The following is a 21,648-nucleotide window of genomic DNA, read 5'->3' as shown; positions in this document are numbered from 1 at the left end:
CCGGAGGGTCTAGTTGCAGCCCTGGAGAGCCACCGGGGGTGGGTGGGGTGCCCCCGTGGACAGAGTCGCCAGTGCAAGGTACGGGGCACAGTGTCATCCTCTGCCTCATGTGCATCTCGTGCAAAGCCTCTGTCAGGTGCCTCTTTAATACGTTTGAAGGATAGAGCTCCCTGCTGTACGCTTTATATTTTTCCTCATCTTTTTGGTGTGTTTTTGCCCATCAGAAAGAAATCTGGGGGCGCCTGGGTGGGTCAGTCACTTAAAGTGTCCGACTTCGACTCAGGTCACGATCTCCCGGTTCGTGGGTTCGAGCCCCGCGTCGGGCTCTGTGCCGACAGCCCGGAGCCCGGAGCCTGCTTCAGGTTCTGTGTCCCCCTCTCTCTCTCTGCCCCTCCCCTGCTCTCTCTCTCTCCCTCTCTCTCTCAGCTCCTCCCCCGCTCATGCTGTCTCGCTGTGTCTCCCTCAAAAATACATATTAAAGAAAAAGAGAGAAATCTGTTTTTTAAAGACGAAAGACAATACTGTTATCTTTTCTCATTTAGATTGTAGTTTTTTGGAGGAAGGAAATAAGTACCCAGATTTTCTAAACTTTCTTTGACAGCGTTACCATTTAGTGTTTTTAAATTTCCTGGGCTGGAATTTGCCTCCTGCTTACATCTCTCGTTCACAGATGTACTTTGAGGGTCTTCGGTGAAGAGAGGATATTCCTTTTAAATTAAGTTCTCTAATTCTGGAGGTAGATATTAATGATTTGAGTTATTAACCAGTATACACTCGAGTTCTTTTTATCTATCCGTGTTGGGTTTTTTTTTTTCCTCTTAAAATGAATTCCCAAAAGCTTCACTAGAAAAGCTTGTCTGTGAACATACCTGTTGTTAATAGATATGATGTGATGTGTACCAGTATCAGTGGAGGGACCTCAGACCCCAGGGGTAAAGTCTGCCTTCTTTGAATAAAGAAGTCACCATCACTTCCTTTCTATTTGTTTTTTAAAGTTTTTTTATTTACTTAGAATGGGGAGCGGGGCAGAGAGAGGGAGCGAGAGAAAAAAACCAAGCAGGCTCCACACTGTCAGCACAGAGCCCGACGCGGGGCTCGAACTCACCAACCTTGAGATCACGACCTGAGCCGAAATCCAGAGTCTGAATGCTTACCTGACTGAGCCACCCAGGCGCCTGCCATCACTTCCTTTCTCTTTAAATACTGCCCCTGAATGGTGCTGAAGCAGCAATATTGTGGATTTAATTTTCATAATTTTTTTGAGCCTAGGATAAACCTGGGAATGTGTTGAAGTTTAGGTGTGCCTTTTGCTTGTGTTCTTAAGCGTAGGCTCTGTGCATCCCGAAACAGTACAGTAGGTATCGGACAGGAGGTGACTGTCTCAGCTGTAAGTGCCATCGCCGTGTGGACTTCCTTTGAGTTTTTAACCTCTTAAACTGTTGGGATCCAACTGATAACTTCTTGTGACCTGCTGGTTGCCGTATGAGAATTGAGTCTGTGATTCTGTGACTTGGGTCCAATGTGCCCACCATGCGTTTTTCTGGCGCCATTTTTCTTGGTGAGTTTGATCCATGAGGACATCAAGGACGGCATTCCTTAGTCTCGTGTTAGTGAAGGATATGTTCTTAGGGTGGGGTGACAACAATACTTTTGAGTCAAGGAGAAAGGGTGTCGAGCTTAGGACCTAAAGGGTCATTTTATAAACTTTTCTCTGCAGCCAACACGTATCCCCCAGGTCAGATAAATTTAGAAATAGGTTTATTGTTCTAAAAACATAGGTACTTTGAGTCCCTTTCTCCTCCTAGCTGGCCCAGAGAAGTCGATGATAATCAGGTGTCATTTGCGGTAGGAGATCACCATCTTCTGTAGGCACCTGTTTAAGAAGGGAGTGAAGGACCATCGTGTCTCGCTGGGACTCTCTCAGGACTCCAGTATGTTGGCACAACGGTGATGAAGTTAGTTGGAAAACTTGTGAGTGTGGATGAATCCACAGAACGTGAAGAGCCGCCAAGTGGATGATTGCATTTATATCGGGTTCCACAAAAGGCGAAACTCCTCTCTGGCCGAAAAACTCAGAAGGATGGCTTTGGGGAAGTGAGAGTAAAGGACTGCTTTGGGTGGAGGTGCAAGGGACCCCCCCCCCCCCAGGGGATAGAAGCCTCTGAATCTTCATGGTGATTTGAGTTCTATGACATTTGTCAAAGCTCAAGGAATGGAACAACTAAGGTTTCTGCATTTTTACGGTACATGTGTTTCATCTCAAAAAAAAAAGAACCCTAACCAGTTAATGAGTGAGTTAATTATGCGCATGCTGAAATGCATCGGGGTGAAGTGAACTGATGTCTGCAACGGATTAGAAATGCATCAGAAACTAAGATGGATGGCTCGGTGGGTGGGTATGTAATAAAGCCGCGGTAGCAACATGTTACAGTTAGAGAATCCAGGTGGTGTGTGGATGGGCGTTCAGTCATTCTTTCAACTTTTGGGGCAGGTTTAAAAATCTGCATTAGAAAAATTTAGGAGGAAAAAATCAAAACACAGGTTGTTCCATTTAAAATATTGTTGCAGGGGGACGCCTGGGTGGCTCAGTCAGTCAAGCGTCCCAACTTCGGCTCAGGACGTGATCTCCCGGTTCGTGAGTTCGAGCCCCGTGCCAGGCTCTGTGCTGACAGCTCGGAGCCTGGAGCCTGTTTCGGATTCTGTGTCTCCCTCTCTCTCTGCCCCAGCCCCACTCACACTCTGTCTCTCTCTCTCAAAAAATAAACATTAAAAAAATATATAAAATATTATTGAAGGTATTTTACGTTAAGATGGGTCCAAAGAAACTAAACTTCATGCGACGTACTTTCCCACCCACAGATGGAGGTGTGCAATGTCATTGTGAGCTCTCTCTCTCTTTTTTAAGATGAATTAAATGGGTTTTTTAGTCTGGAATTAAAATGCATGTATGATTCTTTGAAGAATTTCAATAATTCATAGAAACTGGCGGTAACGGAGAGGGATAGTGTAACTTCCTCACGGTCACTAAATCACGGCAGATTACAAATTCAAAATCAATCCGTATTCTCCACTGGACTCTAATTAACGCTTAAACATTATTAGTCACAAACATGAAATCTTGATCGGCGATGACCTCAGGTATTCTAAATGTAAATAAAATTAGATTTAGATCCTTTTTAATTACCTGAGGTGCTGTGAGTAATTACAATGGCAATTGATAAACTTAATTTCTCGTTAGAGAAAAAACAAAAAAAAAAAAACTTACACAGAAAGTGTCTCTACGTGATACGCTTAACTCTTCAGTAGCCATGATCTGTGGGAAAGAATTCTCCAGAATTCTCTGCTAATTAAATAAAACTGTCATAGCATTTCTTTGTTTGGGCCCTCGAAGGCATGTAACTGAAATGCCTAATACTGCTGTGGTATCACAAAAGGCAAGACTTGCCGCAAGGAAGGAATCTTGCACATTTGAAAGGGTGGGTTTCCTGGGTGGTGGTCCTAGTTACATAATAATAATTGATGGGCGGCAGGGAGAACGTTACAATGACTTAATGCACGAAGCCCCGTTGAAGACCAAGTGGAAATCCGTTTTGTCACATCATCCTTCTTCCTAATTGCATCACACTACATTGTATAATTCAGCCTGTGTGTCACTGTCACTTGTTTGAAGGCCTCTTGTGCTGGGCCCACCACCGCTGGCTCGTTATTAACGGAGCCGGGGGAGAGGAATAATTTTCTCCGGCTCCAGCCAAGACATCTCCTCTCCCACTTTAAGAGGGAAATGTCTTTTTTATGGAGATTGTTGTAAGGATAATTATTTCTGGAAATAGGAAAACAGATTCACTTGTGATAGAGAAGTCCATTTTTCTTGAAAGTTAAAAGCTCTCCGACGGGGAACGTGCTTGTGGCAAACCGGGAGATTAGAGAGATGTCTAAGCTCCTTTTTCTTTCTTCCTTAAACCTGTATCTCCAAATAGGAAGCAAATTAGACCCGATAAATTGGGCGAGGCCAATATTAATCAAACTCTGTTCACTTCGGGAAAAGAAACCCGGTGGCGGTACGTCCCTGTGTTCGTCTCGGGTTCCCTGGTTGCAGCGTCCGTACGTGGCCTGGATGTCTTACGCATCCTCTCGTTTGGGGCCCTTTCTGTCTGGTCCTCGTTGCCCCTCCCCTCCTCTCCTCTTCTTTAAACTGTGCTGCAGTTCCTTGGGCCTGAGTAACAGCACGATCAGTTTCATGCTTTTCTCATTTTTTGGGTGGTGTCTTCCCCGTGTCCGTGTTTTAAAAACCCGTCCTGCGGTCTCTGTCCTTCTCTGTCAGTCCTGCGTGGGACGCTGCGTCCTCGGGTGTCCCTGCTTTACCCGCTTTGGCCCTGAGGCTGTCATGAGCACGCGAACCGTGTTCGGTCTGTCTCGTGGCCCGTCATTTGGTTTAAAAGGGGGTGGGTGTGAACGGTGAGTCCCGCCGCCATCCCCGGTGCCGCAAGAGAGGCGCGAGGCTCGCCGGGCCGGGAGAAGAATCCCAGGGTGAGTGTTCACCTGCAGGGGGTGTCAGAGCCATTTCTGTTCCGGAATCATCAACTTTCTCTGCAAGACAGCTTGATGAGTTGAGAAGAAGTGACAGGCTCATTTTTCCCCCCTTTGTTTAAGCCATTTATCTTGGAGGCCCTTGCCTGCCATCTAAATTGTATTGCCAATTTATTGGGATATTCACTGGCCTCGTCTTGAAAGACGCTGATTCGTATCCAACGTGAGGGTAAGTGAGAGAGAAAGTTAATCGTCTCTCGGCCTTTTGAACAGATTTGCACCGCCTCTAATTGTAGCATTTGGAATGTTTTCTAACCAGAGTTTGTGTTCGGCGCTGTGTGGACCGAGGTTCGGGGGGGAATATCCTAGTGACCCAGTCCAGAAAGCCTCCCTCTTTGGAAGGTCTCTAGTGTATGCTTTTGGCTCCTCTGTTCTGTGTTTCAGGTTAACCTAACCTACATTAGCTACTTTCTGGCCCTGCTGACTTCTCTTAGTGATCAGGTATTCGATTAAGTGGAATAATAATAATACCGAATGCTAGATGGACGCTGAGTGAAATGCTGCTCAGCCTGTAGTCTTACGGCCCCACGATAGCACAAGAGCACAGTGCTCTTGTGAGCTGGCGAGGTCCCGAAGGAGAAGGCCCTCTGTCCACAAGGTCCAGGTGACCGGCCGGCATCCCAGCCCCCCTGCCCGAGTCTCCACACCTGCCGGAGGGACCAACTCCGGCCACCTAGCATCTCGCTCTGGCGATGTTCAGAGAGCAGCGCTGGGACGCGTGGCCAGCAGCGGCCCCCTCGCCTCTCCTGGCTGTGGCTCGTCAGCACCCAGACTCTCTACCTCCTCTTGGCTGAGCGCCCGGCCAGCGGCCCCACACCGTCCCCACGTCTGTTGGAAGGCGGGCTCGTCCCATGCTTCTGACTGCCCGCCCCGCGGGTGTGATGCTTCTAGTGGTTTGTGCCTTCTCGGCCATCTTCTCCAGATTCTTCCTGCTTTTAAGGATTCTTCGGTATTCCTGCAGGATTTGTAATTTCTCAGGATTTCCCTTCTGAGAATTATCCCGACGTTGTTTCCACTCTGAACATGGGCCTTCCTTCAAAGCTGTTCGTGCTCCCACAGCCGTCAGGGATCTGACACTGGGGTGCCCAGAGCGCCGTGCCGAATTCTGGAACAGGGATTGGGGGGGGGGGGTCCAGGGGTCCAAGGCCAAGACCTTCGAGCTCTGCTTCTTGACCCCTTAGTGAAACGTCCTGGAAAGTTGCCTGAACGGTCTCTCCGCCGGGGGTGCTCTGACGGGGAGGGCACAGGCCGTGCTCGGTCACCGCTGTCGTTGGTGGGGCCAGCGGGTGGCACGGCCTCCCCCGCCCCGCAGGCGGCCTGGCACATACTAGTTGCTCTGTGACGTAACGAAGGAATAAACAGAGAGTGAGTAGGGATGCCATAGAGCCTGGTGGGGACGCCTCCCCAACCCCCCAGAGCGAGCATGGCATGGTCAGTGCTCGGGCATCAGCGGGGGTGTTTGGGGGCCCTCCTGCGTCACTGGTGTCCATGCCACACCCTCCGGGTCACGCGTGCCTCTCGGGTTTCACCCCATCCTCACCTGTGCCCTGAGGGGTGGGGCTCACCCCCCAAGTGTGAGTGATTGGCAGAGGGGGTGGCAGAGGGCAGTGGGGGGGGCGGGCGGAAATGGGATGCCTCCTTCCTCCCTTTGCTCCTCCTGAGTGGCCCCTGGGGTCCTTGGTGCTCATTCCCGTTGGGGGACCCTGGGGGCCCCGAGGAGCTAAGCAGCGCAAGTTACTCTGCGTGGCCGGCGCTTTGGGGGGCGCACGGCCATCCCAGCCTGGTGCCCTGCTTCTCTGGGCATTCGCCGAGCACCACGCTCATGCCAGATGCCGGGGGTGGTGGTGTCCCTTCTAAACCCCCTGTGCTGGCCCGCCGGCCGGAGACACAGGAGAGCGCCCTCCCGCTGGAGATGGGCTCGGATGAACACCCTCCCGTATCCCTGAGCACAACGCAGACCTGCGGAAGCTCTAAAGTGGGCAGGTGCGTGGAGAGGAGAACCAGCCAGCCGCCTGCACAGGGACTAGGGATGATGTGGTGAAGGTCTCAGACCAGGCTGCTGGAGGGGCCCGTCAGCTGGAGAGAGCGTGGCTGCGAGCGTGGGGCTGACGGAAGACCGGACGGCACGTGGCGAGCGGAGGACAGAGCAGCTGAGGGATCCCCCAGAATGTCCACAACTAACCGTCCTGTTCTCTTGGCACAGGGGGCAGGCCAGAGCCTGAGGTGCGGTCTTGGGGGCGGGGGGATCTCCAGGCAGTGCCGTTTGGAATGCCCTCCTTTTCTCCTGGGGCCAGATGCCGATAGGAGCACATTTGAGCCCCGGAAGCCCCATGCCCAGACTGCCTGAAGCCAACACCAGCTGGAAGACATTTGACAATACGGTGTTGGGATAGATCGACACTTCTTTCTCAGAGAAGTGAGTGTTTGCGGTCCGTGGGGCTGGACACAGGAGCCCTGAGTCCTTTGGAACCTAGAACCCAGCGGGCGGTCAGCGTCATGGTTCCCGCTGCCCACCGGCCCGGTGTCCACGGCCCCCATGGGGCTCACGTCCCCGGTGTGCACGGCCGCTGTGGGACTCACATTCGCATTGGCAGGTGCACATTGGGACTCGCCTTTTAGTGGACAGTTGTGTTGTGAAGAGATGCGTAAAAGAGAGGCGTGTTTCCTGCGGGAGGATTTGATGTCCCCCTGGCCACAGCTGACAACTCTATATGGGAATTACATAGGTGTATAAAAAACATTGAATGGACCACGTTTATTTCAGCGTGAGCTTCTCTTAATCTGTCCTTTCACTTCCGGTGAAATGAGAAAGGCAATCCAGCTGCCCTGGACACGGTAGAAATTTCCCCCCTCGTTCTGAAATTCTGAAATTAATGTCGGCAGCCATGACTTTGCTCCGTCCTGAAGGTAACTGTTTATTACAGTCGGCGTTTAAATCCCCCTGTTAATAGGAGCAATTAAACAATAGCTTCATTTCCAGCAAATTAACAAGCCTAATAGGTAATTGCGACATAAATGAAGATAAATTTGTTTTAATACAACGAGATAAAAAGAATACAGACAAGAACTGAATCTCAGATTAAGAATTCAGAGTTCATTACTTCATGGAAAACTTGAGAGCTTCACCAGAAGAAACAAAAGTGAGCTTGGCTTTTTAGGGGCTCAGTCGGGCGTCCAACTTTGGCTCAGGTCATGATCTCACAGCTCGTGCGTTCAAGCCCTGAGTCGGGCTCTGTGCCGACAGCTTGGAGCCTGGAGCCTGCTTTGGAATCTGTGTCTCCCTTTCTCTCTGCCCCTTCCCCGCTCATGCTCTCTCTCTCTCTCTCTTTCTTTTTCAAAAATAAACATTCCAAAAAAAAATTGCAAAAGCGACCTTGGCTTTTTAAACCACGGCCTGTTTTGGATTTGCAGCGTTTCTTCAGTGTAATAGAGATATAGTCATGGTTTGTGCCGAGGAACACATAAGGTAAGTCATAAAGGATCCCCCCCCCCCAACACACACCCACGCCCTTTCTCCTGATGACTCACTTAGGGCACAGCTGCCAGCAGGTGATTCTTGTCCAGAGCCTGTCCTGTTGTCACTGACAAGGAAACGGAACAGGCGTGTAGAAGGGCACGTACTTTGCACACACCCCTAAGTTACTTTTGTGACCTGCTCAGTTACGGGGTACCTCTCCTTCCTTATTAATATTTGGTACGGTTAGAAAGCTCTCCTGGTGGTTTGTGGTTTCTTTTGGTGGAACGTGGAAACCATCGGCCTGTTTACGGAATGACAGGTGTAGTGTCGGTGCAGACGGCGGGTGGCATGGGACACGTCAGCCTCCGAGAGAGCAGTGGGGTGGTCTTCCAGGTAGAGGCAGAAAAGGTGAAAGCCTCGCTAGGTTGAGGATAACCAGTTCCCCTGTGGGTCACCCGTGCCACCGGGAAGATCTAACGTATGTCAGAAAACAGGAACAGGGTCCAGGCTGTCTTTCTAATTTTTTTCTATGTTTCTTTGTGAGAGACAGAGAGAGAGACAGAGCACAAGCAGGGAAGGGGCAGAGAGAGAGGGAGACACAGAATCCCAAGCAGGCTCCAGGTTCCAGACACAGGGCTCGAACTCACCAACCATGAGATCATGACCTGAGCCGAAGTCGGGCGCCTAACGGGCTGAGCCACCTAGGCGCCCCCAGGCTGTCTTTCTAAAGGGAACGATATACTCACGTTTCAGGAACCGTAACTTAGAGTAGTTCCTGTGTCCCCAGCTGCTTTGAAAGTTTTTAAACTGTGGAGGTTTCCCTAAATTCTATCTCTGAGCTTAGATCCCCTTAGGAGAGCTCCTTCCGGTAGCTTTGAATCGCGATAGGATGCACGGCCAGCCTAGAGTTCCGTACCCTGTGAGAATGTTAACCAGGTGTAAGGAGAGCGGCAACAGTTTTGGAGAGGAGTCTCAAACCAGAAGGTCCACATGCCGCTCCAAGCCTCGGGAGCCAGGCTCTTGCGTCCTGGCCGCAGCAACTCTGGCACAGCCCCTCGCCCACCGCACAGCCCCACGCTCCCTTGGTCACGTCCAGACCGACAGGACCCGAGACTTCCGTTCCGCACCAGTTGTCCTTCAAACACAGATCCCGTCACCGCTCCTTGAGTGTTTTGCTGGCCCCTGTTGCCTCGGGGATAAAGTCCACACTGCTCACTCCTCTTTGCATACGAGACCCTTAAAAATGTGTATGCGGTTGCCCCTTTGAGCTTTGCCCCCACTGTCTTCTCCTAACGTTCTCACCCGCCATGAGACTCGTCTGCTCGCTCCTTGACCCGCTTGGCCGGTGCTTGTCGAGTGTCGGGGACACCTTGGCCCTAGGAAGGTGAATGGAGCTCGGTATCCAGCATTTCCGGAATAGTTTGGAGCCCTGTGGAATTGATCCACTGTCTTAGAAGGTCTCCACCGGTGTGCTGGTTCCAGGCCAGGCCGTGGTTCTTGCTGGTTCGCTAACGTCATCAAGCATCCGACAACCCAAGAGGCCTTCAAGAGCTCACGTCTCCCTCACTGCCCTCCTCCCTGCCCCCCCCCTCTTTTATTATACTTGTTTTTCTGGCATAGCTTCACCTCTACTCAAACTCAGATAACGTGGAAACAAATCTAAGAGTTGGGAACAGGGACACCAACAAAACGGAATACACACCTCCGGTAACATTCACCAACTTGGAGATCTTCACAGTGAGAAAAATCCCACCCCCGATTTCTTGTCATTCCTGACGAAGTCACAAATTCGAAACTACGTAGGTAATTTGGTAATTAATTTCTTCTTAATTAATAAGATAGTTTAATGATCACTGAACTGTAATTTAACACTGAGTTGAGACATTAGAGGATCTTTTATTTGTTCCTGGAAGATTTACGGTCCCTGGTGGTTTCCATTATTTATGGGGGTTCTCCTCGCGGGTTCCAGAGGAACAGCCGTGAACGGTACGGCGGACATTGCCTTGGGGTGGTAGCACCAGAGGCCAAGACGAAGCCCCATCCTCACACGATGCTTTTAAAATACTTCTCCTGGAGTAGAATTAGAACCTCATGCTCGTTGATTTTTTTTATTTATTTGTTTAGAGCAAAGGGGTAAGGGCAAAGAGAGGGAGGGAGAAAGAGACTCCCAAGCAGGCTCCACACTGTCAGCACAGAGCCCCGCACGGGGCTCGAACTCCAGAACCGTGATATCGTGACCTGAGCTGAAATCAAGAGTTGGACACTTGACTGACTGAGCCACCCAGGCGCCCTGCTAGTTAATTTTTGTAAGTGTGTCTGTCGTAGACGTTTTAAAGACTATTCTTATGAAATGCATCGTGCATACTTCAATTCCCGTCTCACATTGCTTCCTCAAATTTGGCTCAATTTCTACCAAATATCCACGTGACATCTCACTGGGGCTCTTCGGTGTCCGTCAAATCGACGTGCTTTCAAGGTGCCATCCTTGGCTACAGCCCCCAGTGCTCCCCACTCCCTGCTCCCCAACATAGCCCGAGTGCGTGGGGCCCACCCCAGAGCCCCGCTTACTCCAGAAAAGGCACTTACTCCAGATTGACGGCACTCAGGTAGCAGAAGCCATGTCGTGAAGGACGTAATAACGTAGATTTAAGAGCAGAGCTTTGTGAAATCAGTTGGCTGGTCGCTCACCTAGCAATCGGGGTGAAGGGACCCCACCACCTTGGGGCCTAGTCACTCAGGACCTCTGCTGGGGGTCTGAGCGGATCACGAGTCAAGAAGGGACCAGGGACAAGGCTGTCCTCAGTGGCCCTATCTCTGGTGGGAAAACGGGAACCACCGACGTGGGGTGACGATGTGCCTGGAGTGGGGAGCTCGCTGAGGCGAGGGGCCAGGTCATCCTCCTCTCCCCCTGCCTCGGTCCCTAACTTTGCTGGCCTGTAGGTGCTGGCTGAAGAGTCCCCGTTCATTGATCAATTCAAGCAAATCATCTAAATGGGGGGAGATATTCAGCGATTAAATTTACTAACATGTATTGGACTATGCCAAAAATGTCATAATCGTCAATGAAACAAAAAAGCTTAATTTAGGTGCTTAATTGTGGATGTTGCAGAAGCCAGGCGGTGCCGTGCAGGGAGCTCACGGGCATCCCCTGGCCCCCAGAATCTCTCTACAAGTGGAGAGCAGGGGGCCAGACTTCTCTGCGAAGCAATACATGCCTGGTTCGGGCTTGCTTATTACACGGTCGTCTGTTGACAATCCCGTAGGCCAGGCGCTAGGGATCCAGGGGTATAGAAAGTAGGGCCGCAGCCCTTTAACTCGGCCCTGACCGCGTTCACGCGAGTTGTGTGCGCATGCGTACGTGTGCATGCTGCTGCGCGCTCGGCGATGCTCGCTCACGGCGTGGGGACCCTCCCAGGAGCCATCCGGGCACTGGAGCGTATCGGGGGTGTGGGCCTCCACTGACCATCTGGATGGTCGGACGAGGCAGGCTCCCTGGGGGAGGGGGAAGGTATGGTTTCTGAGAAGGAGTTGGAGGAGGAGGGGAGCCATACCCGGGACGGTGGCGACAACTCGTGCAGCGGCCTTCCGAGCCCCCAGCGCCTTGTGACCTCTGTGGCGAGCCCTGCGTGGCTTGGCCGTGAGGCTGGGGAGGTGGCAGCATTGGGTTTTGAAGGGATCCTTGTCCTCCCTCGGGTTCTGAACCAACGATGAAGAAGGTTAAATTGCTGCCTTTTACTGGTAAAGCTGTCCTGGGAAAACGAGGCTCGTACTTCTGTGGAAACCGGAAACAGACTGTGTTACCCGGCAGGTTCCATGCCGCGCGGGAGCCCCACACCCCTCCGCCGAGCCCCAGGCCCACAGGCCCCCAGATTGGAGGGGGGAGAAGGGACAGCTTGCTGCCAGGGGTCGGGCGTCTGTACAGGGGGGCCCGTTCAGAGGCCAGGAGTGTTCGGGCAGTGGGAATCTGTCTTTGTGGGAGGAAATAACTTGGAGTGGAGAGTCCTCTCCGCAGAGACACCAAACAGTCCCGTTTTGCTAAGGAATTTCGGTCATAATGTGCGTCCTCCGGGAGCTCTCGAAGAACCGTAAACGGAGCAAGGCCAGGGTGAGATTTGCCTTCGGAACAGACGCCGTGCAGTGTTTTTTGTGGGGGGGGAGGCTGCAGTGAACAGGACTGTTGGGGAAGCTGTTTCAGTAACCAGCCACGGAAAAGCGAGGTCTTGGACCAAGGCAGTGGCCATGAAGAGTGGGAGATTCCGGTGGTAGAATCAGTAATCTGCCGTGTCCCCTGCGGTGGCGGTACAGTCGTGGAGTTTGGTGGGAGGAGCGTGAGGCTCAGGTTGGGCCATGTGGACTCTCCCTGGGAGAAGTGCAGTTGGTAATTGGATACGCCGTTCTAGAAAGCAACGGGGGTTCAGATTGGGGAGCCTTTGGCATTGAGGTGGAGGAGACTGCCCCGGCGGAGGGCACGGAGGTCAAAGAAAGCTAAGGAAGGCAGTCTGGAGGCACCCACGTTTAAAGAGCCAGAGAGGGAGGCTAAGAAACAGAAGTTCCAGCCGGAGGAGGACGACTGGAAGCCGGTGTCCTGGGAGGACGCAAATGACTCAGGAAAGAAGGGAACCTTCAGCACTGCCGAATGCTGCCCGGAGGTCAAGTGAGACGGCGGCCTCTGGTCAGCCAGTCACCGGTGGTCTTGGCAGGGGGGCAGGCTCAGCCCCGGGGGTGGAGACGGGAGCCGGGTTGCAGGGGTCAGAGAGCAGAGGGACATTCCAGAGAGCTCCCTGCTGGGGGAGGGCTGACTGGAAATGGAGCTCGGCCAACAGCGCGATGAAACCAGCCTCGGCCAAGCAGCTCCTGGGTGCCAGTCACCACGCTGGCTCTCTTTTATCTGCCATCCAAACAAAAAGCGAAAGTTGTGGAGAAAGGGAGGACGCAAAGTGAAAGGATGCATAGACTCTGTCCTGGGAGAGGTAGAGTCTCGTGGGGATGCTGGCGGGTAATGCGTTCCGTCGCCAGGCGGCATTGCCACCCGCCGTGACACGGCCACACTCGCTGCCCCGGAACCCCAGCTCTGCCACCGGCTCAGCCCCCTGTCTGCTTTATTGACCTCATCTGTGGAACCAGGGCCTGTGGGCATTGAGTGAGCTCTCGGAGGGGACTGCCCGGTGCATCGTCCAGATGGAAGCCGCCACGGAAAGGAGGACACGCGGGGTTGCTGGACCGACTCCCACGGTGACCAGACATTCGTCTCCTCGTTCAGTGCGAATGATTGAAAAAATAAAGTCAAAGCAGAAATGGGGCATCGTGCCAGGATTTAATGAAGTCTTATTTGGGAACTATCAGAGAGTTTTATTTTTATCGCTAACTAGAGGGTGCCCTTTATCATTTTCCGATAAGAAATTTTAAATTTGTGGAGAAAGTTAATGTGTCACTCACTTTTCTTGTTCCTTAAGTTTTTTTTTTTTTTTAAGTTTATTTATTTTGAGAGGGAGGAGGGAGGGAGGGAGGGAGGAACAGAGAGAGGGAGAGAGAATCCCAAACAGGCTTCGCACTGTCCGTGCAGAACCCGACACAGGGCTCCGACTCACGAACCATGAGATTATAACCTGATTTGAAGTTGGATGCTAACCACCTGAGCCACCCAGGTGCCCTGACCGTTGCTGAAGTTCTTCAGTAAACATCTTTTTATACTGAAGAACGGAAATACCTGTATGAATGTCTGCGTAAGAGTGTGGTTTAAAAAGTGATCTCTGGGTGGTCACTCACATCAAGCAAGAGCCACTACCAGCCCCCGGGAACTCCTTACGCCCTGATTACGGGTACCCTAGTTAAGGGATATCTGTGTCATCCAAATAAAATTTCCGAGTGATGGCAGAAGTGACTTTTAAAACAACATGGAGCCTTGGTACTGAAGGATCAAATGGTTAAGGAACTTGGTTAGCAGCGTCTGGTGAGAGAGCGAATGTTTCACTACATAGTGGTGACACTGGTTAGGACTCAGGTGTAGCTCATGTCACCAAGGTTGGTAATGTATGTCACCGAAATGGAGGAAGCATCACCTCCCAGTGATAGAGTCCGGATTCATAGCTCAAGTGATTGGTTTATCCTTTCATTAACACCCACGTATTTATTTATTTATTATTAAAAAAAAATTAGGGGCACCTGGGTGGCTCAGTCGGTCAAGCGGCCAACTTAGGCTCAGGTCACGATCTCTCAGTCCGCGAGTTCGAGCCCCGCGTCAGGCTCTGTGCCGACAGCTCAGAGCCTGCAGCCTATTTCCGATTCTGTGTCTCCCTCTCTCTCTGCCCCTCCCCTGTTCATGCTCTGTCTCTCTCTGTCTCAAAAATAAATAAATGTTAAAAAAATTTAAAAAAATTAATGTTTATTTCTGAGAGAGAGAGAGAGAGAGAGAGACAGAACATGAGAGGGGGAGAGACAGAGAGAGAGGGAGACACAGAATCCGAAGCAGGCACCACACTCCAAGCCGTCAGCACAGAGCCCGACGCGGGGCTCAAACCCACGAACCGCGAGATCATGACCTGAGCCGAAGTCGGACGCTTCACCGACTGAGCCACCCAGGCGTCCCCACATCCACGTATTTATCTAAAACATGTAAGATACTCCATGTGTTGAATAAGCACATGTAGACAAAAACTCAGTTCAAAATTGCCCAGCCACTGTCATCTGGGGTGATACTCATGTTTTAAATCTGTTAACACTTCAGTGTGGTAAACATCACAAGTAGTTAATGACGGCAGTTCAGGAGAGTGCTGCCTCACTCCGGCTGGTATTCCGTTGCCTTCCGGAGGGGGGCTTATCCACTCAGACGGTCCATCCTGGCTACCCTGGGGGTAGCTCTTGTGAATTCACCCTGACTTTGGCAAGGTGATCCAAGGGATGGACCGTCTCACTGTCTTGGCAGACAGTGGTCACTCTAGCTTTTGCACACCTGGACGATTCACCTGGCAAAGTATTGAAGCGAGGCACACAGGGACATTACCCCTCGGGTCGCATCCTTGGGACATTCAGCAAGTAACCGTAGGAGCAGTTAACCATAGGGTAGATTTTGCTTTTCAGTATGGAGGGGGAGGATGGCCGCACCTTACGGGACCGTCACTGCACCTTCCCCTTTCCCTCTGGGTGTTCTTCTGAGTCACCTGCTTTCATTGTTCAGCATTCAGTTTCCACCCTGTTTTTTATGGGTTATCCTAGGCTCTGAAGCAGTCTGTGTACTTCAGAACAAGATATTTGTAAACCATTTCCTTTTGCCGTTTGTTTATGGAGGCAGGCAGGCCACAAAAATTATGGGGAAATTGAACAAACGTGAATAAAAGTTCTAGTAAAGAAAAAACAAAGGTGCTACAGTTCTTAGAAGTCGTAGCTTCAGTTTATGTAATTAATGTGGTAGAACCACAATTAAACGGACAGAAGAATTTTAGTACCTAATGTGTGGCTTTGGCCTTGCACAGCCATCCGGCACTGGGGGAGAAGCCTCACTGTAGAAATGTTCTTTTTGGCCACGAGCTCTCTCCCTCCAGCCTCCAACCGGAAGAGGTAGAACACTCATTTGCACTTGGATTTTCACAAAATGAAGATTTTGTAACATACTTGACTTGCCTTAGAGAGTTTCTCAACTCTCCTCTTAGCATAGAAATCATCTAGAGAAAATGTCTACAGAGCTCTTCAAAGAGCTTAGCCCTTAGCCCAAAGAGCCCTTAGACCTTTTGTGGTCATCCAGCTGAACAGCAACTCTGAGGCCGGGAAGAAGACAAAAGCGCGTCATCGTTGATAATCAGTCCCCCCCCCCCCACACCTTTTGCTTCCTCCCCTCAAAAAAAGAAGGACATTAGCAATCACCCAAACAATCGTGATTTCAAGTCTGCTTACTTTTGGTCTTTGGAAGTTTATTTCACCCAAATGACACATGTTTTGCAGCTGTTGGAATATGAGCTTAGATTTTATTTTTGAGTTCACGTAATGATTTTTAAAATGTTCTAATATATGTCTTCAAAGACCCCCAGATCAATACGCCAATGGTTTTGAAATGACAGAATGCTGCGATATTCCTCTGTAATTTAAACATGATTAGCTGATGAAGGTTATGATCAATACACTGCGGGAAGATAAATTAATTGATATCATCCTTTCAGGATAGGAGGCCTCTTGGAGGTGGGTTGTAACTAATGAAGCTGCGGCTTCGTCTCCAAGAGCCATTTTTTATATCCTGCACTTTGACGTAATCATATTTACACGATCGTTCATTTCCACGAGAGCCATGAGCGGTGGGCAAACCAGTTCCTTATTAAAATTTTGTTCACTCGGAAAAGAAACTGTCGGTGGCCACTCCGTGTGCTCGTTCAGTGTTAGAACCCACCCCTAGGGACGAGGGCTGTGTTCCTTTGCACGGGTGGCTTTCAAAATAGCCACCCTCCAGCCCAAGACAAGGATTGAATACCATTGAACTTCATTACAGCCAGTCCCCAAAGACACCCATCTATTCAAACAAAGGCTATAGTTATTCTGTACTGACACCTATTGGTGTGGGAAGAGTTTTCTTATTGTTGACTTCCTTTCCAATTAAATCCGGCATGCTTTATCAGCGAGCCTATTTGCCAAGAGAGGCTATGGCTGGTTGAATTTAGATTTGTATTGATTAAGATAAACTCCCAATGTGTGAGGTGATGTATTTAAATAAAGTCTTTGATATAATTACATGTCCTCGGAAGTAATTCTGTGCAGTAGCTTATAAAGTTAAGAGTAATTCTTCAGGCTGTGCAAAAAAACCCCCACAAAACCCAGTTTTTTGATTCTCCGGGTGGGATGGGGTTCATTAGATGATCCTATCTTACTTGGCATCACTTTTGCTGCCAGTAACTGGAAGAAATCACGTTAGAATAACTTGAACGGGACAGGTGCGTATTTTTGTTGGTTTCGTTGTAACGAGGTGGTCTGGGCAGGGCTGTTGAGGCCTTTGGTGTAGCCAGGGGGCCAGCTTCTCTTGATATCACAGCTTCTGTCCCCAGCGTGGCTGCAGGGGCTACAGCTCACACATGTGCATTTTAAGCAGCAAGAAGGGAAAAGATGTAAGGAAGAAATGGGCCAAGGGCAGCCCTCTGAGGGAAGACTCTTGGAAGCTGCCCCATGCCCCTCCAGCCGTCACCCCACCGGCCAGCGCTGGCTGGGACGGCCGCCCTTAGTCGGGGGGCGGCAGGACAGAGTGGAGGAGGCTCTGGGAAACGTGCGGTCGCTGCTGCCAGCCGCGGCCCGGAACCAGGGGCCTGGCTGCTGCGGAGGAAGGGAGCGGCGGGCCACAGGGACAGCTCGCGGTCTCTGCCACATCCCCCGTATTTGGAAGCTGGCCTCACGCTGATCTCTTGTGTCTCCCATCCACTAGTTGCCCAGAAGATTGTGGCCACAAGGAAGAAGCAGCAGCTGTCCATAGGGCCCTGCAAGTCGCTGCCCAACTCCCCAAGCCACTCGTCTGTCTGTTCCGCACAGGTGTCCGCTGTGCACATAAGCCAGGTACGCTGGGGGGGTGGGGGGGGCAGGCAAGTCCGAACCGAGGGGCGCGTGGCGGTCCCTAGAGCGCTCTCAGCCCGTTCCGAAGTGGATTTCTTTCTTCCTCTTTTTTTTTTCCTTTTCCACTTCACGAGTAACAGCATGTTGGTAATTGACGGAACGTCTCCTTCGGAAAGTGCCGTGGTCAAGTGGGTTTTACGGGCATCATTCTTTACCGTTGCCTGTCTTCACGCTGCCTGTGTTATGAGGCCTGCTGGCTTGGCCAGAGACCCGAGGTGTCCAGGGCGCCCCGCGGTCTTTGCTGGTGATCTAAATTACCCTGCGTGCGTCCTGCTCCCAGTCCGCTTCTGGGTTGAACGGTTGTGGGTGAACCTCAGCGGCTGACCCCACTACGTGCTCGAATGTGGTAGCCGCCCTCCGTTCTGATTGCCGTCGCCCTTGGGCCCTCCAGACCCCGCTGTCTCTCCGTAGTAACCTTTTGGCAAATCGTTTACTTGGAAGCAAACGAAGTAACGGTCACTTAAGAACTAGCCCCACCGCCTGCTCAGGATCCCGTGGACCCGGTTTTGCCTGCGTCACATGTCTTCGAGGAACGTTTCTTGGGCAGGCGTGGCGTTGGCACGGGCTGCAGCGGGAGGGTCTGGTAGGACGCTTTCGGGTTCCTTGGGAAATCAGGAGGTAATTGTGTTTACAGTAGGGGCCTATGGAGTCACAGATGTTGATGGCCCCACCATAGGCCTCTGTCATTTTCTGCGCCTCTTTAAACGTCCTCCCCCGAGCGTTCACATTTTCAGAGTGCGCATTGGGTTCTGTGGCACAAAACCACGCTCTTTCAGCATCTGATCTATGAGGGAACCATAGGGCCCATTGTTTCAGCCACGCCCTTCATTTTTCAGAGGAAGTAGAAAATAATTACATTTTCACTCCCCCCCCCCGCCCCGCTCCCCACCATTTTTAAAGCAAATGACAGAGACTTCTCTTTCTTAAGTCACTTTTCTTAAGAAAAAACGACTTTACGAGAAGATAGGGATGTTCTAGAGTTAGGCCGTGTTCTATGTGATGCTAATCAACTTGCCACGTCTGAGAAGCTATCTGACCTGTCACGCGGGCGTCTCTTTGGCGTGACGTGCTGACCTGTCACTTATGACCCCACCGAGGTGGTGGCGTTGGGCTCCTGGAGCGTGCCGTTAGTAAAACCCTGGTGTTTCATTGTTGCAGACGAGTAACGGAGGCGGGAGCTTAAGCGACTATTCCTCCTCCGTCCCGTCGACGCCGAGCACCAGCCAGAAGGAGCTTCGAATCGACGTCCCTCCCACGGCCAACACGCCCACACCCGTCCGGAAGCAGTCCAAGCGCCGGTCCAACCTTTTCACCGTGAGTGTCGTCCCTGGGAGGAGGCCGGAGGGTGACTCCCCACAACTTCAGTTCCCGTCCACCTGTTAGTTGTAGAATCCACACTAAGTTAAGGAGCGGAGCACTGATTTCTGTGGAAGCCTAGGAAAATGATGAGAGGCAGAGGCTGGAGTACTGAGTAAAACGTGCATGTCGCGGGGCGCGGGGCATTCGGGTGCGGGTGTCCCAGTGAAGAGTGAGGACTTGTGGACAGTATTTATGACCTCGTGATCGTCTCCGTCTCCAGAGAAAGACTGGTCACATTGGCTACGAGGAGGTGACAAAACTGTGCCAGAATTCCCAGACGTGTGCCTGTAACCTGCACGTGAGACACATAAGCCATTTCGATGCACAGATCCCCCTCCTTCTTCTCAGGCTGTAGCGCCTAAGAATCTACCACTGGGGGTGGCTCTCGGCACCAGGAGCCTTCAGTGTTTTTAGAGGCTCGTGGACATGAGGCTCTCCTCTTGGACTCTTCTTCAGAGTCACTTACGGAGCCTTTTAGAAACTGTAAATCAGCTGTCTGGGCTTAGATTTATGAACTCAGAGCCTGTATGTGGGCCCCAGGCATGTGTAGTTTTTAGAAGCTCCCTGGACGATTGGGAGGCAGAGAACCCCTGAACTAGGGGGGAGGCAAAGGTGCTACTACTGAATCCCTTCCCGTACACACGGCAGACATTACCAATCAATCGTGAAAGGCTCTGCAGTTGAGCCCAGAACTCCAGGCAGAACAAATGTCCTGTGACTGGAGTCGTTTGACTTGAGAAGAACATTTTTCTTTCTTGGGACCAGGTCTGTGCATTAAAAATACATGCTTTTGTTTTGTCTTATTTATTTTATTTTATGACTATTTTTGAGAGAGACAGAGTGCGAGCAGGGGAGGGGCAGAGAGAGAGGGAGACACAGAATCCGAAGCAGGCTCCAGGCTCTAGCTGTCAGCACAGAGCCCGACACGGGGCTCGAACCCACGAGCTGTGAGATCATGACCTGAGTTGAAGTCGGATGCTTAACTGACTGAGCCACCAGGTGCCCAAGTATATGCTTTTAACGTAGCGGTTGTCAACCAGGGTGTTTTTGCTTCCTGGGGATATTTGGCAGTTTCTGGAGAAACTGTGAGTTGTGACAACTGGGAGCCGGTCGGGTCATGGGTAGCACCCGGGGTTGCTGCTAAATATCCTACAAGTACCAGCCAGCCCTACACCAGAGAGTCACCCGGCCCCTAATGTCAGTTGGTGCCCCGTGTTAACCCACCGGACTTGTCCTTTTGGTGGATTGCTGCTGACCGAGGTGCGGATAAGCCCAGTGTTTCCTGTCTTGACCTAAAGGGGGGCTCTGCAGGGGTGGCTGGGGGCCCTGCTCACCTGCTGCCCTTATTTAGAGATGGCGTTCTGGTGACCTGTGTGGCTGCCGAGCACGGTAACACCCCCCGCACCTTTCCTACCAAGTTCGAGGCCACTTTCCCACTGGATGGTCATAACCGCCAAGGTCGGCTGCCAACGGGCCCGCCCCTTTTCTGTGCCGTACCGCGTCGGTTCTGGCAGAGGCTGCTGCTGCGGGAGGCCCAGAGCGAGGACCAGACAGACCAGGCTCGGACCCCAGCCTCCGCTGCTGGCCGCTGGTCCCCCTCGGCGAGCTGCCTAGCCTCTCTGAGCTGCAAACTGCGGCATTCTCTGTGGACAGTGCTGCTGGAGGAATCCCCCGTGGGGGCGAAGGGCCTTCGTGGCCTGGCCTTTGTTTTTCTCTCGGTGCTGTTGCAGTCAGAAAAAGGATTTCGGACGGCGCGAAGCAAAAGCAGGTGCAGGACCACGTGACAGCCTGGGAGGGAGGGGAGGCGGGCGTCCGGTTTGCTTAAGTTCGTTCATGGCTTCAGAGGCCGCGTAGTGAAATTACACGCCCAAGAGTGATAGCAGTCCCCAGCTCGGCCCGACACTGGGAGCCCCGTGCACCCCAGGCCAGGGTCTTTGGCTGCGGAGATGTCACCCACAGACAGGCTGTGTGCTCACTTGGGACTCGTGGACTCAGGACACCAAGTCCCAAAGGCGCGGGGAGGGTCGACGGTGAGCAGGACGCCCCCCGGGCATGAGTGAGGGAGCAGTGAGGGCTTCGAACACGGACCAGGAAGTTCTCTGTATCCTTGCCACACCTGTTAGGGCCCAGCAGGAAGAAAGGACACTCAGGCTCACCGTCATTTCCCAGGGTCACATTTACCGGTCACTGGCTTTGGTCTCTATTCCAAGGAAAGAGGTGAGAAGCCAGGGAATATCGTTAAAAAGGGGGCTATCGATAAAGAGAGCGGTGGCCCATCCCCATTCCTGCCCCTTACGAGGCTGGCTCTGGAGTTGGAACATGCCAGAAAATCTTATCCCTGGCCCTGCCCACTAGGTGACCATGACAACCCCGGTCGCTTACAAAGGAGAAAACTTTAAGGCAGGAAGAATGCAAGTAATAATAACTCAGTTAATACATACTTCCTTGCCGTCTGCAGAGACTGGTTTTCCTCTCTGTCAGGAGTAGTTCTTGCCAGAGTCAACCCACGTTCAAGGGAAAGTGTTGTGGAGAAGAAGAAGGGGCGAGAGAGAGCAGAGAGGTGAGGATACGGTCCTTTTGCTGCTGCTTTGGGCCGTGCGTGCGTCCGAGAGGAGGCCGGACCCCCAGCTGTCCCGGCCAGGCGAGGCAGGTGCGAGAGCCAGCAA

General features: G+C 51.8%; 1 protein-coding gene across 3 annotated transcripts in view; it reads left to right on the top strand.

Moving 5' to 3' along the window:
* Positions 1-21,648, top strand: part of AGAP1 (ArfGAP with GTPase domain, ankyrin repeat and PH domain 1) — a 549,698-nt gene that overhangs the window by 251,862 nt on the left and 276,188 nt on the right. For all 3 annotated transcript variants that reach the window (XM_047085687.1, XM_047085686.1, XM_047085688.1), the window contains exons 7-8: positions 17,439-17,566; positions 18,782-18,937. In XM_047085687.1, the coding sequence (XP_046941643.1) occupies positions 17,439-17,566; positions 18,782-18,937 (284 nt within the window). The remainder of the gene's footprint in view (positions 1-17,438; positions 17,567-18,781; positions 18,938-21,648) is intronic.

The sequence above is a fragment of the Lynx rufus genome, unplaced genomic scaffold (genome assembly GCF_022079265.1).
Source record: "Lynx rufus isolate CCGP_SWC_20201006 ecotype Redwood Valley unplaced genomic scaffold, mLynRuf1.p SCAF_2, whole genome shotgun sequence".
NCBI classification, from domain to species: Eukaryota; Metazoa; Chordata; class Mammalia; order Carnivora; family Felidae; genus Lynx; species Lynx rufus.
Note: the sequence above shows the minus strand (reverse complement) of the source record. Positions and strands in the feature narration are given on the sequence as shown.